A 15357-nucleotide genomic window follows, 5' to 3' on the forward strand; every position below is an offset into this window, starting at 1 on the left:
GAGCATCAGTCAGCAGGTGGTGAGCAACTGCATTGTGCATCACTTGCTTTGTATATTCTCTTTTTTTCTTTTTTCTTCCTCTGCTGTCCTATTAAACTGTCTATATCTCAACCCACGGGTTTTACTTTTTTTTCCCCAATTCTCTCCCCCATCCCACTGGGGCGGGGGGAGGGTGAGCAAGCGGCTCTGTGGTGTTTAGTTGCCAACTGGGGTTAAACCACAACACCTACACACAGATAGCCAGACCTGATTCTCAATGCAGTCCCACAAAATTCAGTTATCTGATGCAGACTGCATGCAGGCCCAGCAAGCAGATGTGACTTTTGACTTCCATGACCATCAGTTTGACTCTGTAATCATCAAAGTTGTCAGTAGTAGTTTAATATCATATGTAATTCTTGAGAGTACCAGAAAATGTTCCAAGGCAAACAAAGTGTTAAATCACTTCATCACTAAGGAGTGTTACATGGGAAAGCCTTAGTGATTCTGTGAGCTCTCCTGTCCACATCTGATGTTCTATCTTTAATTACTCAATGGCTTAAGGTCTAAATGGTCTTCTTTTGAAAGGCAAATTAACAACCAGGTTCAAACCTTGGAATAAACAATCCTAAAGTGACTCTCAAACCCAGGTAAGTAAAGGACCAGGGTCACAGTAACAAGGGAGTCTACCCATGTATGCATCTGCTTGAAATAATGAACAACTAAAACATATATCAAGTGTTCTTCACCTTTCATTCAAATCTCTTGCCTTCTAAAGAGAGTAGATATCTGCAATGTCTAATCTTCTGTTAAAAACTAGTTCATAAATCACTGCAATTTTAAAGAAATTAATTGACTAGATATCTGATTCTTACCCTGAAAAGGCTCAAAAGTATCCATAAAATCAAAATTTGGCTGGAGAGGAATAAGCCCTGGTTGAATCATGTCAGCATTTCCTAAGTGTGCTGGAAAATTCAAGAGACAGATTAGATGAGCTTCACATCACTCACACAGTAGCAGCAGTAGGAATATAGCATTTGGCTAGAACACCAACACACACTCCACAGCCAGGCTTGGCCAGGATGTTTACAGAAAAACTGCTGCTGAAATGAACTGAGCACCTGCTTTTCTTTCTTTCTGAAATCAAAACCATTGGGGAAAGAAACTTTCAACTAGTAAAATGGAAGAGGTGAAACCTGAAGGCTCTAACTAACAACTGGGGATTGCCAAGCTTGGATGCCTGCTGCTCCCAAACCTCCTGTCCTGCCCCTGCTGCACAATACATAAACTTTCTGGGAAGCACAACCTGAACCACCACAGCTCATAGCACAGTATTTTAAAATAAACCATCATCCATTTCATTTTGCTTCAAGTACAATTCATGTAAACCACAGTTGCTCTGGAGTTGCTCCGACAGTTTAGACATCCATGCAGCAAGGATGATGCATAGTGGACATCTGCTGTCCCATTAGACAGTCAGTGCCTTCAGTTAGAGAGCATTCGACAGAACTGTGTAGTTCTTGGGATTGTTTTTACAGATGTGACTTGTGCTTGTTCTAAGGGAAATATCCAAAGAAAAATACGTAGGCATTATCTTAAAAATACACACACACACACACACACACACATATATGCTTTGAGATAAATAACAATGCCTTCATCACTGATAAAGGTAAATACTGCTTATTACAGATTGATTCAGAGCAATAGAGGACAATGCCAGGAGCAGCATGCAAGAAGCTAAGAGAGAAATTAAATTTAGATGAATAACTGGGATTTCATAACCTATAAAGCATTAGACAGCTACATTCTCTGACCTATTTTTATCTGTATCAGCAAAGTAAGAAAAATGTCTTAGGCAAGACTAGAAAAGCAGCAAAGCAACAAACCAGACTTCTCCCAGAGGTTCCCATTGTAAAATCAACATAGCTAACAGCCAACAAATACCTATGTCCCTGGAATTTGGCCAGGAAACCAGCTGATGCGAAGACAGTGTGGAGAACAGCGTGTCGGTGAACTCGGACATAAGCATATCTGCATCCAAGAGGCTGCCTTCCTCCATAGGGACAGGGGTTTCTCTGCCATACCTTCTTTTTTGCCAGAGAACCACATCATCATCCTGCCAAAGGAAAGGAAGAAAAGTCAGGCTGCCTAGACAATGCTAAAGCAGTCAGGTGCAGATATATAAAAACAGTCTTCATTTTTCACATTTTTAGAGAAAGAAACTCTCCTTTAGGAGCCATTCAGATGGACTGAAACAGATGAGTGGTACTTCCAACACAACAACTTCAGCTCATTGATTTGAGCAACAACAGGAAACTTCAGTAGAATACCACAATACTCTGGGAAAGGCTTTTGCCCGAAAACTGAATGTTGACTAGAAGGACATAAGACAAACTAACTTCATCACCACTTTCTAGTTTCATTGATTACACGTATATTTTTGCAGTTTAACGATCCCTTGGTTTAAATAAAGATTTCAAAATAACATGCACAGCAAAAACTCAAAGCAAACAACTCCTATCTTGAAGCGTATCTGAATTTCTGAAATGTAGTTAAGTGTAATTGTAATCTGACTTTCTACAAGATATGTTAACATTCTTGTGGCCACTTTTAGCCCATGAAAAATACAACATAACGTGACTTGGCTTACCCATCCTTCACTACAGGCTAAGCTAAATTGCATTGCCTTGAATTTGCTGCAGACTAAAAGCACACAGTCAGGTTTTGTGGCTGAGCCAACATGTAGTTGCAACTACACCAACATACCATGATGGTGCATTGGAGCTCATGGCCAAAACAGCTGAGAGTTCTGTGAAACTGGAACAGATACAGATTTATGCGTAGCTCCAAAAAGAAAAAAGAAAAATCAGAACAGTGCTTCTGATCAGTTATACGTCCAAAGTAGGTTGCATGGCTTTAGGGAGCATACTAAATGGCAATACCATTGTTCCTTTAAACATTTTGCCTTTTTTAGGATCCCGGCACATTATTTGCCCATGTTGTGAGCAGCGGGAAGATCTGCAACATGTAGCACACACATTTTCACAGATCCAGTTACACAAGCAAGGCAGTAGTGCCAGCTACGACTCAGTAACAAGATGAAACAATGCGCCAGCCCTCAAAGAGATTGATATTTCTGGGCACCCAATACTAATTCTCATTTCTTCTGTCACAGCACTTTACATTCAACCTCTCCTCCATCCAATTTAAGCTACAAGTCTTACATTGCTCTTTAAGGCACAGAAACATTAAGGTGTCTAACCCTAATTAAGGCTTAGGCAAGATGCTCATCTTTAGATTTTAATCAATGCAAGCTACTGCTTGTTACAGCTTTGTTACTTATTGCAGCATCTACCAGCATAAATGCTGCCACTTATCAGTGGTATTACTTACCCTGACCAAACTTGAAAGATCTTCATCTTTATGTTTCTGTAACTGCAAAAGGAGAACAAAACAGATGTTAAAGTCAGAACTGGTCCTGTATATGCCAGGAGACGACCTCATTTTGCAAAACTTTTAAGATCCAATCATGCACAATTAGTCCCTGTACAATAATTTTTAGTTCAGTGGGACTAATCAGATGAGTATGCCTGCTTATCATCTTTTTTAAGTACTCTTGCATGCTAGCAAAAGTGACATCAAAACTCAAAAAGCAACAACATACTGACCAAGTTCAAGTAAGCTACTTTCACTGTGTAAACCAACAGACCCTTTTCTTGAAGTATGTTCTCCACTTGTGGTATTCCCTGATGACTATTTCAATTCTTCGTTTCCAGTATTTCCCTTCTGTTGCAATGGCCTGAGAACACAAACACATACCATGAATTACATGGAATTACATAACGGCTGAACGTTCAATAAGTTTCCAAGCAAATATTCAGGCAGAAAAAATGCAAAAGAAAGCATACTAATTCTGTTTGAGCTCATGTAAAAGCAGCCCACACTGTCCCAGAGTTCAGCTATCACTGAGCAAATCTGACAGTACTAACTTCATCTTTCCTACAAAAAAACAAACAAGAGATGATGTCTGACTGCACTGTCAGCATCTCCCCCATCAGCTCAACCATAACCAATAGTTAAGAAATGGCAAAAAAAACCCCAAACTTTAAAATGACTTTACTAAAACATAACTTGTAAAGCATACGACACTGTTCTGCAGAAAACAAGCAAAAGGAATTTCACAAGGTTACATGAAGATGCACACACATACACAAAAGCTGTTAAGAATGACACAAAGCAATAGAAATCTGACGTCCAGCTCTGGCAGAAGCATGACCTCGCAGGCCACATACTAATAGCAACAAAAGGATCAGAACAATGTGAGCCTTTAATGCATCACAGATAGCAGTGTATAAGTTGGAACAGCAGACTAACGAGAGCCTTAACACAACTTTCTTGTGTTCTAGGGTCATTGTTCAATGCAAACATCAACACTGTTCTTTCAAAAACCTGAGACAGTTCTACGAGCTCATCTGGAACTCCTCCGAGTTATAAATTATTCTAGAGTTATGCAGTATAGAGAGAGCCACATATTGCCTCACTGGTTTTCTGCACAGAGCCAGAGGGCAGATGTTAGTTTTCAGTTACATTTACAAGAGCACAAAATGAAAGTAAGTGAACTCATAACCACTCTTTTTGTGAAGCTATCTTGACAGAGGAAAAGAAACTGCTTGTTGTCTAGAAATCACACCTCATCAATTACATAAGATACAGAAAACTCTCACAGGGTCACTCAGATTCAATCCTGGAAACAGTCGTAACTGATTTCCCACTGACTTCAGCAATTTCCAGCCAGAAGAAAGCAATGGTTGTCAAAATCTTAGCTATTAAAGTTGCACTTCTATGCCTTATGTTTCACTAAACTAGAACATAGACATAAGTTACAGAGATAATAAATGTCCTTCTGGTTGCACCTTGATCATCTTAATATGATAAACTTACAAAAATAGGTTCAACAGCACACTTGATTTATATTAATGGTTCCTTCTAAATAAAGACAGCAGAGCAAACAATTGCTATGTTGCTCTCATATCTAGCAGACAAGAAAATCTTTTTATAAACTCTAGAGCTCATTAGTCTGTTCCTCAGGTTTTACATACCTCTGGCCGACGATGTTCATCTACATCAACAGAGCCGTCCAGTGGAGTCACAAAATGGCACACTGGATTCTTGCGCTTCTCCAGGTCTGAAACAAGAATGAAAATCTGAGTGCTCAGCATGTGCAGGCTCTGCAGAGAGCCCTGTCACTTCAATGGAAAGATGTAAAAAATGATCTAGCCAGGGCTCCTTCCAGATAGCCAACAGTAAATGGGGAAATCTCAGGCTGTGCTTGGACCGCCCACTACAGCCTCTGTGTGGACATCTCTAAGAAAGCACTGATCCACAGGCACTGCCATGACAGCTTCTGAAACATATGGGCCTTCAGCAGATTTCTGAGCTTTTCATTAGACAGTAATTTCAGTTCTTTCTTGCTTCTTACATACGTCTCTTGGAAAATCTTTTATAGCAAGCCATGATACTTACACTGCATGTACCATGCCCTCCAGATGGCGTTATTGAGACGGATTTTATCTCTCCACTGAAGTTTCAAGCCTTTAAAGTTTTTCCATTTTGGTGAAACCAGCTTTCCACTGAAACAAAATAGACAGCAAATCATTCTGATTTCACGTTTTCTCTTGCCACTCCTTTCAAGACAAAGCATCCCTCTAAAGCTGCCAAACTGTCAACAGAAAAAAGTACAACAAGCCACACTTGGCCAGTGACAACTTTTCCCATATGCTGTCCATAGCTTACTGACCTAGGTGCCAGAGACGAGCCCAGTTTTCAAGACTCCTTCATGTTCTCATCTGCCTGCTAATGACTGTCACAACTGGTCTCACAAGTATCTTCAGCAGGACTGCAACTCATCTCACCCAAACTCACTTTCCTCCTTGCCAGTATCCCACCTTCTCAAATGCCAGCCTATGAGCTTCCATCAACTGAGAACAAGATTGCTCAAAATTAAGCCCAAAACCTGGCCTAGAGGTTCATTCCTACAGTTCCATTCTATCTTCCAGGCTGGTAACACTGGAAAGGAAGAATGAAGTGCCAGTTCTGGCCCAAGAAAAACCACCACCCACCAATTCTACAGTGCTGGTAAACACAGCTGGGCACACAGGATCACCAACAGACTAGAGACAGTAACTTTTATCCAAGGAAAGGGAAGGCTGGAAACAGAAATGGCTTATGTATGAACAATCTTGGCAGGTGGGAGGGAGAGGGAAGGAAAAAAGCAGCAGCAACAGGGACTCCAGTAAACACTGTATAAACACAAACTACCCAGCCCTTTAAAACACACCTTTATGAATCATTAATCCACACTACTGACAGAGCAGAAGTAGTAGGAAATATTAATAATGTGGTAAATTTCAAGCCACAGATTGAAGTATGGGTATTATGCCTACCCCAGGTTCTCCCTCTCATGTTTTGTGGTTTTAGCCATACATCTTCCTAGTTTATGTCTCCTTACGCTGTTTGCGCATCCTTGTTACAACAGAAGCGGATCAGCAATACAAGCTGCGATCGATATGACAACACACGCAAAGGCAACAGGTTCCTCTTGAAACATTACCAGCATCAGGTCAAGAGGTTAAGGTCTTCTGTAGTGAAGAGTACACAAATGAGTGACAGGAGCAACGACACCTCCAAACACTTTGCTCTCTCAGAAAAGATCACCAAGAACCTGGTCAATCGGGAATGACTTCTACCATGAATTGCAGTGGCACTAGAGAGAGATGTACTAGAACTGGCCTGCGCTAGGGCACTGTATATTTGCTATCACGCGTTCAGTAAAAATGAACCCAAAGAGCTGAATTATTCTTCCTTTAACATCCCTATTTTACACCTGAGCTCCAAAATCACTGTGAGAATAGGACGCACACCCTACAGAAGTGCCAGGCACTTCCCTTGGCTTGCCCAAGGCCATGCAGAGGGAGGCCAGAAGCTGGAGAACTGCTGATTCCCCATTTCCTACTTGGTCTGGGAAACCTCCTCAGAGCAGCTCTTTTAAAAGAAAACTTGCAATAAAACTTGTAATACTATAAACAAGTAAAAAGTCCTTGCGGCCTACACAAAAGAAGCCAGAATGCCAGAGCTGCCAACAGCAGGATATTAAAACACCACTTTTGTCAAGTAGCTGGCTCATCCTTTCCTTTCTCCCTTGCTAGCACCACAACTGCTGTTACCACTCAGGTATTCCCACAACCGGGATGGTAACAGATGAGCAAATGCCAGACCTCGGTCAAGTGACAAGTAAAGAAAAGCCAGGTCTGCTCTTTCAATTTGACGACTACGTATAATGCCAGTTGTAGCAATAGGTTAAACCACCATCAGGTGAGCTGTTGCCCAATAATAAAAAGATTTTTTTGTGCTCCTCATCCTCTTTAAAAATAAACTGCTGTGCTTTTATACACACAGGGAAGTGGATGTAGAGGCCAGGTATCAACTGCACTAAAAGGACAATTCGCAGCAGCAAGCGAGCAGGTAAGTGACAAGCCCGTGGGTCCTCTGTTCACCACGGCCCATGCCCAGCTGCCCCTTCAGGGTGTATGCTGTATGCTGAGCCCTCTAGGCTATGCTATAATGCCCTGCTGCAGCCTTTGGGACTCTGGTGCTTGAGAAGAGGGAAAGCGCAAACAAAATTTGGTACACAAAATGGGACATTGGCTCCCTCTAAGGCAAGTAGACTTGCTGGAGCAAGCAACTTCACTGACTGGAAGTAATAGTAAACCACGTAAACTATTAGCAAGGAATAGGAAAAACAATTATTAATGTACTTGCGTTATTCTCTGTAGCTGGGCTCTAAGACACTCAGTACAAGCACACTTTGTTTGCTCACTGAAGTCTAGGAAAGCCCTTCTGGATTTTTTTTTTTTTTCTTTTTTCCTAGAGCACCCATATGCCACTCTTTGAAATACATCTCCCAAAATCCCACTTCTGAGTGTCAAGACTCTTTCAGTTTATGGAAAGATCTCCAAATTAAGTATTTTATCTCACTGTTACCCAGCTGCTGTGGGTCAGGGCAGACTGTGGCTCTCCATCTGTTTAATGTTTTCTCCATCTCTGCAAACTATCTCATCACCTTCACAGTGTTCACTGCACAGCCAGCTCTGCCACAAAATCATCGTGTATCTTGTCTTATCGTTCCTTCTAAACCCAGATTAAAGCATATCTTTTCCTGTTTCTCACATGTACATTAACAGTTCGGAGACAGGAGATTAACATGCTGATGCATCACCAACACTGACAAAATGCCCACATACCTCTGACTAAGAAATCTGTCAACTTAATGTTCATCTCTTCATAGCTCTGCGTGACTCGACAGTTTGCCAAAGCAACAAAACTCTAATAATCTTCACTCAGAATAACAACAACAAATGTTTTTCTACAAAACAACTGAAAGGAACTGTAATTAATTCTTGTACCCTCCTTGCATCTTGAAAGAGCTAATTAAAACTGGAATTAAAACACAAATAGTTTAAAACATTTTCTATTACATTCTTACAAAATGCTAAACAAAAGTAGTGCATCAAAAGAAGGAAGTGATTAAGAACCTATTCTTAAAATAATTATTATTTTTAGTTCCCATGGGAGCAAAGCACAAGTCCAGCTTGAGGTCATAAGTGGAACGACTTTAGCCTCAGTGGAGAGGAATCAGCATGAAGCTGACAACAATATTTAGACACTATTCCAAATTCCAAAGTCAATGGAAAGTCAATTACTTTGCACAACACTGTGACTGAGAGCAGCTGCCTAACTGAAACCCATCTTCAGATTTTAAAGCAGCAAAGTAACAACAACAAAACCCAAATGGAGAGACCCACTGGCTGCTGCTCCTGCCAGCTCCCTGTCTCCCAAGACCATGCTGACTCCTACAAGAAATGCAGGGCAACTTGCTGACCAGCTAGGCAGTCACAAGGTACCTGCGAGCAAACATCAGTGCACACATGGTCCTCGCTCCTTCTACAACGGCTGCTGCAACTCTGCAGGAGTGCTGGTTCCAAAGAGGGGAGGAGGAGAGCGTCCCAAGGGAGGCTTGGACCAAATACTCCATGGTACAAGCTGGGACAGTTGCATCCACACCACCACTGGCATGACCTGGTGCTGGTGCTACACAGACGGTGCCCAAGGAGAGGAGCGCAGAGGGAACTAAGCTCTTGGTTGCATTCTGCAGGGGCTGTTGCTGCCACAAGCACAGCCTGTGCTACCCAGGATGGGCCGGCTCACGTAAGCAATGCTGGAGGAATATGTGACTTTCATATCTTCATCACTATCAAACACAGATCAAATCAAAGTGGCTGAAAACCATCTGGTGGATAATGTGCAATACATTCCAGCAGCTCAGTTCAGTCTCCCATGCAGAAAACTCCACCTCCTGAGACCAAATGTCCTCAAGGGATTTGATCATAGTAAACCAACTAAAAAAGCTTCAGCTGAACAGCCAACAGAGCTGGAATTCCCCTTGGACACAGGGGTCCTGACATGCATTGGAGGAGTCACGGTTTTTTCAGAAGAGAAGCTGCAGATAATCGAGGCTGCGACTTCCATATGCTGCTGCTTTCAACTATGAGGCCTGGGTATCCCAAGAGAGGCTGGAGTCCATTCCCAAGTTTTTTACATACTTTTTCCCAGCTCAGGAACTACCTCAGGCAACTGAGAACCAAGCAGGCAGACAGATAACGCAGCACTGATCTGTCAGAGTAACACAACTCTCTGCATTTCTAAAATTCCAGTGAAAGCAGCTGTGTTTTAAAAACAATTACAAACGTTCAAACATCACAAGATTTGCAGCAAAGTACAAGAAACAAACGACCATTGTGAGAGTGTGACCCGATTCCCTTAAACAGGTTTGATTTTTAAATTTTTCTTCAATCAACTGAAATGTAAGTAGGGAGAAGTATGTATTCTAACATGGTACAAAACAGATTTTACCCTGGCAATGTCCACTTTTATGCAAAGTTTTGCCTCTGAGAATCTCATAATTTTCTTCTGTTAATAACACCCAAAATAAAGCATTTCAGGCACACACAGTAAAACAGTACCTATGGAGGGTTCTTCCATTCTCGTCTCCATAGATTTTTTTTATTTTTTTTAAAGACTGTACGTTAAAGGGTTGCCTTCCACTGGTGATTAGCAATGAACAGCATTTGAAGTGTAGGCTAACAAATATTATCTAGAAGAGCAGTTAATGAATGATCTTACAGGATATTTTAGTGATGCTTTTGACTCAGTAGGGTCAAGACAAATGGGTGACTTTCTTCCTTAACAGGTATGGGACACGTGAGATGCCATTCACAGCTGTTAGGATGACTGAATTTAAACCAGTAGCTCTCTATAACACTGAAAAACCATGCAATCAATAAACTCAATGGAAAAACTCCTGCAGAGATCAGTAGAAGCATGATCAAGCTCTGATATAAGATGACTCACAACAGAAGAATCCCCTGTTCTCCTCCCTTAAATGAGAGGATTTTAAGATGGACTTCGGTCAGCATAAAACCACATGACACAACCACTCTCTGGATTTGGACAGAAATGTACATTTATCTGTGTGCAAACTCAGAGGCAGTTTAGGGTTTTTTTCATTACTAACCAGCATTAAGAAACACTGATTTCTACAGAGAGCACTGAAGGGGCAGAGAAGGAGAGTTTTAAATATTAAGATAAATTCCACCCAAAACAAGACAATCTCAGAAGGCTGGTCTGGTCAGCTTACATCACCTCCATTTAATAGGTGGTTTGAATACATGTTGATTAAATGAAAACTATATAGCATGGTACGGTAGAACTTACGTTTTTTATACAGCTCAAATGCTTTATTAAGCCGTTTCTGATTCAACTTGCAGTTCCCCATTTTTTATCTACCTCAGAAACGGTCAAAACCGTACCATAGCATTATGTTTCAAATCCTTTTCTAATAGAAGACAATAGGGAAGACTTTGCCTTAAATACCAGTCTGAAAAATCCCCTTCCCCCATTCAGAAATTAAGTTCCTTCTCCACACCGTGACATACAAAGGTTGCTGAGCAAGGCATTTCAGCTGGCTAGCTATCTTGCGATTGTAGTGAACTAAATGCCGCATATATATGCCCATGGCTATGAAGTGTGTGAGTGACAGCACTACAAGTGGGACACAGATTTTTTTTTTTTTTTGGACATACTGCCATACTCTGCATGTAAAACCTTAAATTTCCACCCTCATCTTTCACTTGTTTTGATATGTAGGGCTAGAGTTGGCTCTCTAGCTCAGGAGAAGTTATTTTTTTCTTTTGCACTCGGATAGCACCTGGCCTAGATCTATCGTACATGGAATTTAAACATAAACCTCTGAGCGCCGCGGCTCAGATTCCACAGGCCTGACCCTGCTGCCCAAATATATATTCTCAGCAAACTCAGCAAACACAGCAAAGATACCTTGAAAAGCAGCTACTGCAGAGCTGCAGGAATCACTTCTCATACAGACCATAGGGGTCTTGTGTACTATATAATTGTAAGCAAACTGTCTTGTTTTCAAATCTGAAGTTTGTAAATTCACCTTACAGGAACGAGCTACAAAAACGTATTGTGTCCCTTTTTGCCTTGTTAACTCCTGCCTCAAAACCCACTTCCTCTGTGCCTCCCCCCCAATTCCTTCCTGCACATGATCATGCAATCTTTTGAGGTAGACTTAAGATTTTTCTGTTTATTGCAGGTGACGGTAATGAGGCTCTTAATTTAAGCAATAGAAAAAAAAAACACCTCTGATTTTAGATTACTAAAAAGCTAAATAGATTAGCTTTTTCAGCAACCCAGAAAAGGAACTTTTTTGCTTCTCCCCAGCATTTTTTTTTGAAGGCGTGGCTTTAGTTTGTTTTTTAATCTCCGATCTGTGTTGTTGGGGAGTTGGGCCTGTCAGCTCAGCTCTCCAAGAGCCAAAACTAACAGTATTTCCCCAAACAAAGGTTCATTCAGAGAATCAGATTATATGCATTGTATGCCACACCAAAGAGGCAGGCAAGTGAAACAAAAACATTCCTACACTGAGCGAATGTGTGTAGGACTTGCGAGGAGGCCACGCTTTAGCATCTTACTATTTGTACCTACAAAGTTAATCCCAGCTGCAGCTCTAGGATACTAATCCCAGACAGAGCTCGTTTCAAAAGCAAGCACTAGGACAGCTCATTTTCTTGGTTACCTAGTTCATCCGCCTTACCCGAAATCCTCCCGCAGTAGCCAACTCCAGGTTTATGGAGGGATGTTACACTGCCCACACTCCACAAACAACAGTGGGGAGCTTTGTACTGGAGTTACATCAAACATTTTAAAACAACCAAACCCTCCCCACTATTTGATTCATCTCCTTTTAAAAATAATACTTAAATCCTGAAGACAGAGATACTAGAACAGACAAACATTTTTCCTCTATCATGAGCATTATATATTAAGAAGTGTTAGAAAAATGAAAAGCAAAAATCAAAGTTATCCACTGGCAAACTGGAATTGCAACACCTCCAAGAAATATGTTATCTACACTGATTTCACCCAGGAAGGCTGAGGGATGCACCTCCTGAAAAGGAATAAGAAAGTAAAAGATCAGTCACACACCAGAAACAAACATTCCTGCCCCAACGAACGCATCATAAACCTTCATTTATTTATTTTACAAATTGAATGTTATTTTAAGCAAAGCTTGGAAGTTCGACTTAATTTGCATAAATGAAGGTTTGCAGTGTCTGGGCTCTTGCTCTGATAAAGACCATGCCTACGCTGGTGACAGATGAAGGGACCTGGTAAGCGTTGTGGCACGCTGAGCACTACCCTGGCTTATACCAGCAGACCTGTGCTTTGCAGAGGCAACGTACTGCAGCCTCCTCAGAGAAATCAAGAGCTGAAAAACTCACGTTTTGAGAGTATTATCACATCTACGCTGACAGCTTTTCATACCGTCATTACATCAATCGAGGATAGGAGTTTCACGGTGTAGTTTTCGCCAAACATAACATGGCCAAGATCAGCTGTATGAAGAGGAAGGCTTGCAGACAGCTGGGAAGGACCACTGGAGAAATGCTTTCAACAGAAGCAGGTTTCGTGCAAGTTATAAAAGGGTGAAAAGAGCGCTGCAACAGCACAGGGCGAAGGGGAACATGAAGAACACTGCAAATATCAAGGAGACTTGGAGGCTATAGTGTCCTTCAGCCAGTGTCTATTTAAAGACTCAGAATATTTAGACAGTTTCTCATTTCCAGTCAGAAATCAAAGGATATTTCTAGAAATGTTCCTGCTTTTCTGACATTTGTCCAGCATTGACTCACTTTACTACAGAACTGAAACAGCAAGAAAACCAAAAAAGCTTCATAAGTAATATCGCTAATATTTCAGCCAAAAGGCTGAGAAACGGGCCTCACCATCACCACCTATTGCTGCTCTCGAGCAAATCCTCTCCTTGATCCCTGCTGTACTTACGTTTGCCCATCTACGAGTGTCATGTACTTCGTAACTATGAACATTAGAACTCTATAAAATGTCACATACTTCAACTGTCAAAAATCAAGACCTTCTTCAAAGAACTACCAGAGATACCATCATGAAAAAAACGACACCGACATACAGAACTTAGACAATGGTTTGACATCTAGGGTCAGAGGCAAGTACCACCACTTTCCTGTGTCCAACTCTGAAATACCAGGATGGAGAGCAGCTGCCCACGGCCACAAAGTGTATCGGTGGCAAAGCGAGGACAGAACGCCAGCCGATCATGCCCCAGCCACACGCCCCATACTAGAAATGCTGCTAGCGACAGTAAGTTTTAGCAAGGATTAGATTTGCATATTTCAATTTACACGTTCCCCAGCTCTTGGTGAATTTCCCAGCACGACAGAATAATGCATGAAATATTTTACTATGCTCAGTAGGAAAATGGTATAAAGTAACACTGTAAGAACTAAGCTGACCTGCACCTGCATTATCATTTTATTTGGCATTGCTGTTTCTCAGCTTGCGTTTGGTCAATGAAAAAGACAGAAGAAAGTAGTCTTAATTTTTCTCCCACTTGGCTAGAGAATTCAAGACAACATAGAATCCATTTTTATCTCTGTGGCAAAATTTTTTTTCTCTTTACAAATAAACATTAAAATATTCATATTTTCTGAACTATTTCTGGGGTCTGCTAGGAACACATCTGTTGGTCAAATATCAGCATGGGTAAAAACGTCAGGTCTCCTCAAACCTTCCTGTGGAAGAAAACATCATTGTAAACATGGTCAGTAGTTAAAAATCTTACAATTAAGAGAGTTACAAAACTTTTGCAGTAATACAGGCTTATTATTTAAAAAATAAACTCCACAGGAAATTGTTTTGATTTTTGTTTAAACAAACACTGCAACCCAAAGTTTCTATTCTGGTATAAAACATTTAAGAGACAATCTGTCATTTATTTTCCTGGCAGATTAGATGTAGACGTGGAAAGCATACAAAGTGAAGATTATCACAATTCCTAAGTATTCAGTTAAAAAAAAAAAAAAAAAGTTTCTTTGAGGTAAGAACTAGTGGTTTAAGCATGGGCTTGAGCCCACACTGTATAAATGTAGCATGTACTCTATGCAGGGGAGTTCAAATCTCAGTTGGAAGTGAACGCCAATGCATGTTTAATATTGAATTAAATCCCACATAAAAGGAAAATTATGGTAGCATACACAATCACTACAAAAGGCAGGAAGCATCTGAATTTATACGTAGGTATCTTTGCACATTTCTTATTATGAAAAGCCTTTATTATAGGATCACAAGCAATCCGTCCATATCCTAAGCCTCCACATACAGAATAGATGGTAAGCAGCACATCCTGAATATTTAGCACTCTCGCTGGTGGCCTCTCATGCTGTTTGCTTTTCAGTGCTCATACCTTGATTTATAAATTCCTCACAAGCTTTTCTATGGTGCTTTCACCCTCATTTTGCAGGTGGGAAACTGAGGCACGGACCTATTAACATTTCATTATCCACTTCTCTGATCTGGTGCACGTGAGATGACATGCCTGCGTTTGTTTGCAAAACTGCACCTAGTTCCCTTTCCTGATCTCTCACTATGCCAGACAGACCTCCAGCCAAAGCTCTGACCACCTCTACAGTCACTGCTTTGACTAGTTGCTACCTCCAGTTTCTTAGAAAATTCTGATCTCACCAAATTTAAAAGCAGTTTTGCAGGACAAAGCACTCCACTTGAACACGGGCCACCTCCTCACCACATTTCATGGCCCTGCTCCGATCCTTAGGGTAATATAATCTTTGAAAAATGATTGGAACGTCTTTGTTTTCCTTTCCTTTTTTTTTTTTTTTTTTTTTTAAATCTGGGCAATACATT

The 15357-nt window shown here is 41.0% G+C and overlaps 1 protein-coding gene across 8 annotated transcripts in view; it reads right to left on the reverse strand.

The window, feature by feature from the left end:
• MLXIP (MLX interacting protein) overlaps nt 1-15357 on the reverse strand; it is a 54438-nt gene that overhangs the window by 21392 nt on the left and 17689 nt on the right. For 5 of the 8 annotated variants that reach the window (XR_015704038.1, XR_015704037.1, XR_015704036.1 and 2 more), the window contains exons 2-8: nt 5506-5612; nt 5082-5167; nt 3692-3781; nt 3376-3417; nt 2749-2826; nt 1927-2098; nt 855-944 (exon numbers count right to left, since the gene is read on the reverse strand). Coding sequence is in view for 5 of the 8 variants with exons in the window: in XM_087754442.1 (XP_087610568.1) it covers nt 855-944; nt 1927-2098; nt 2749-2826; nt 3376-3417; nt 3692-3781; nt 5082-5167; nt 5506-5612 (665 nt within the window). In the remaining 3 variants the exon portion in view is untranslated. The remainder of the gene's footprint in view (nt 1-854; nt 945-1926; nt 2099-2748; nt 2827-3375; nt 3418-3691; nt 3782-5081; nt 5168-5505; nt 5613-15357) is intronic. The other 3 variants (XM_087754439.1, XM_087754440.1, XM_087754441.1) reach the window with 3 other exon arrangements.

The sequence above is a fragment of the Nipponia nippon genome, unplaced genomic scaffold, assembly GCF_047370975.1.
Source record: "Nipponia nippon isolate SJK-2023a ecotype South Korea unplaced genomic scaffold, ASM4737097v1 scaffold_18, whole genome shotgun sequence".
Taxonomy (NCBI): domain Eukaryota; kingdom Metazoa; phylum Chordata; class Aves; order Pelecaniformes; family Threskiornithidae; genus Nipponia; species Nipponia nippon.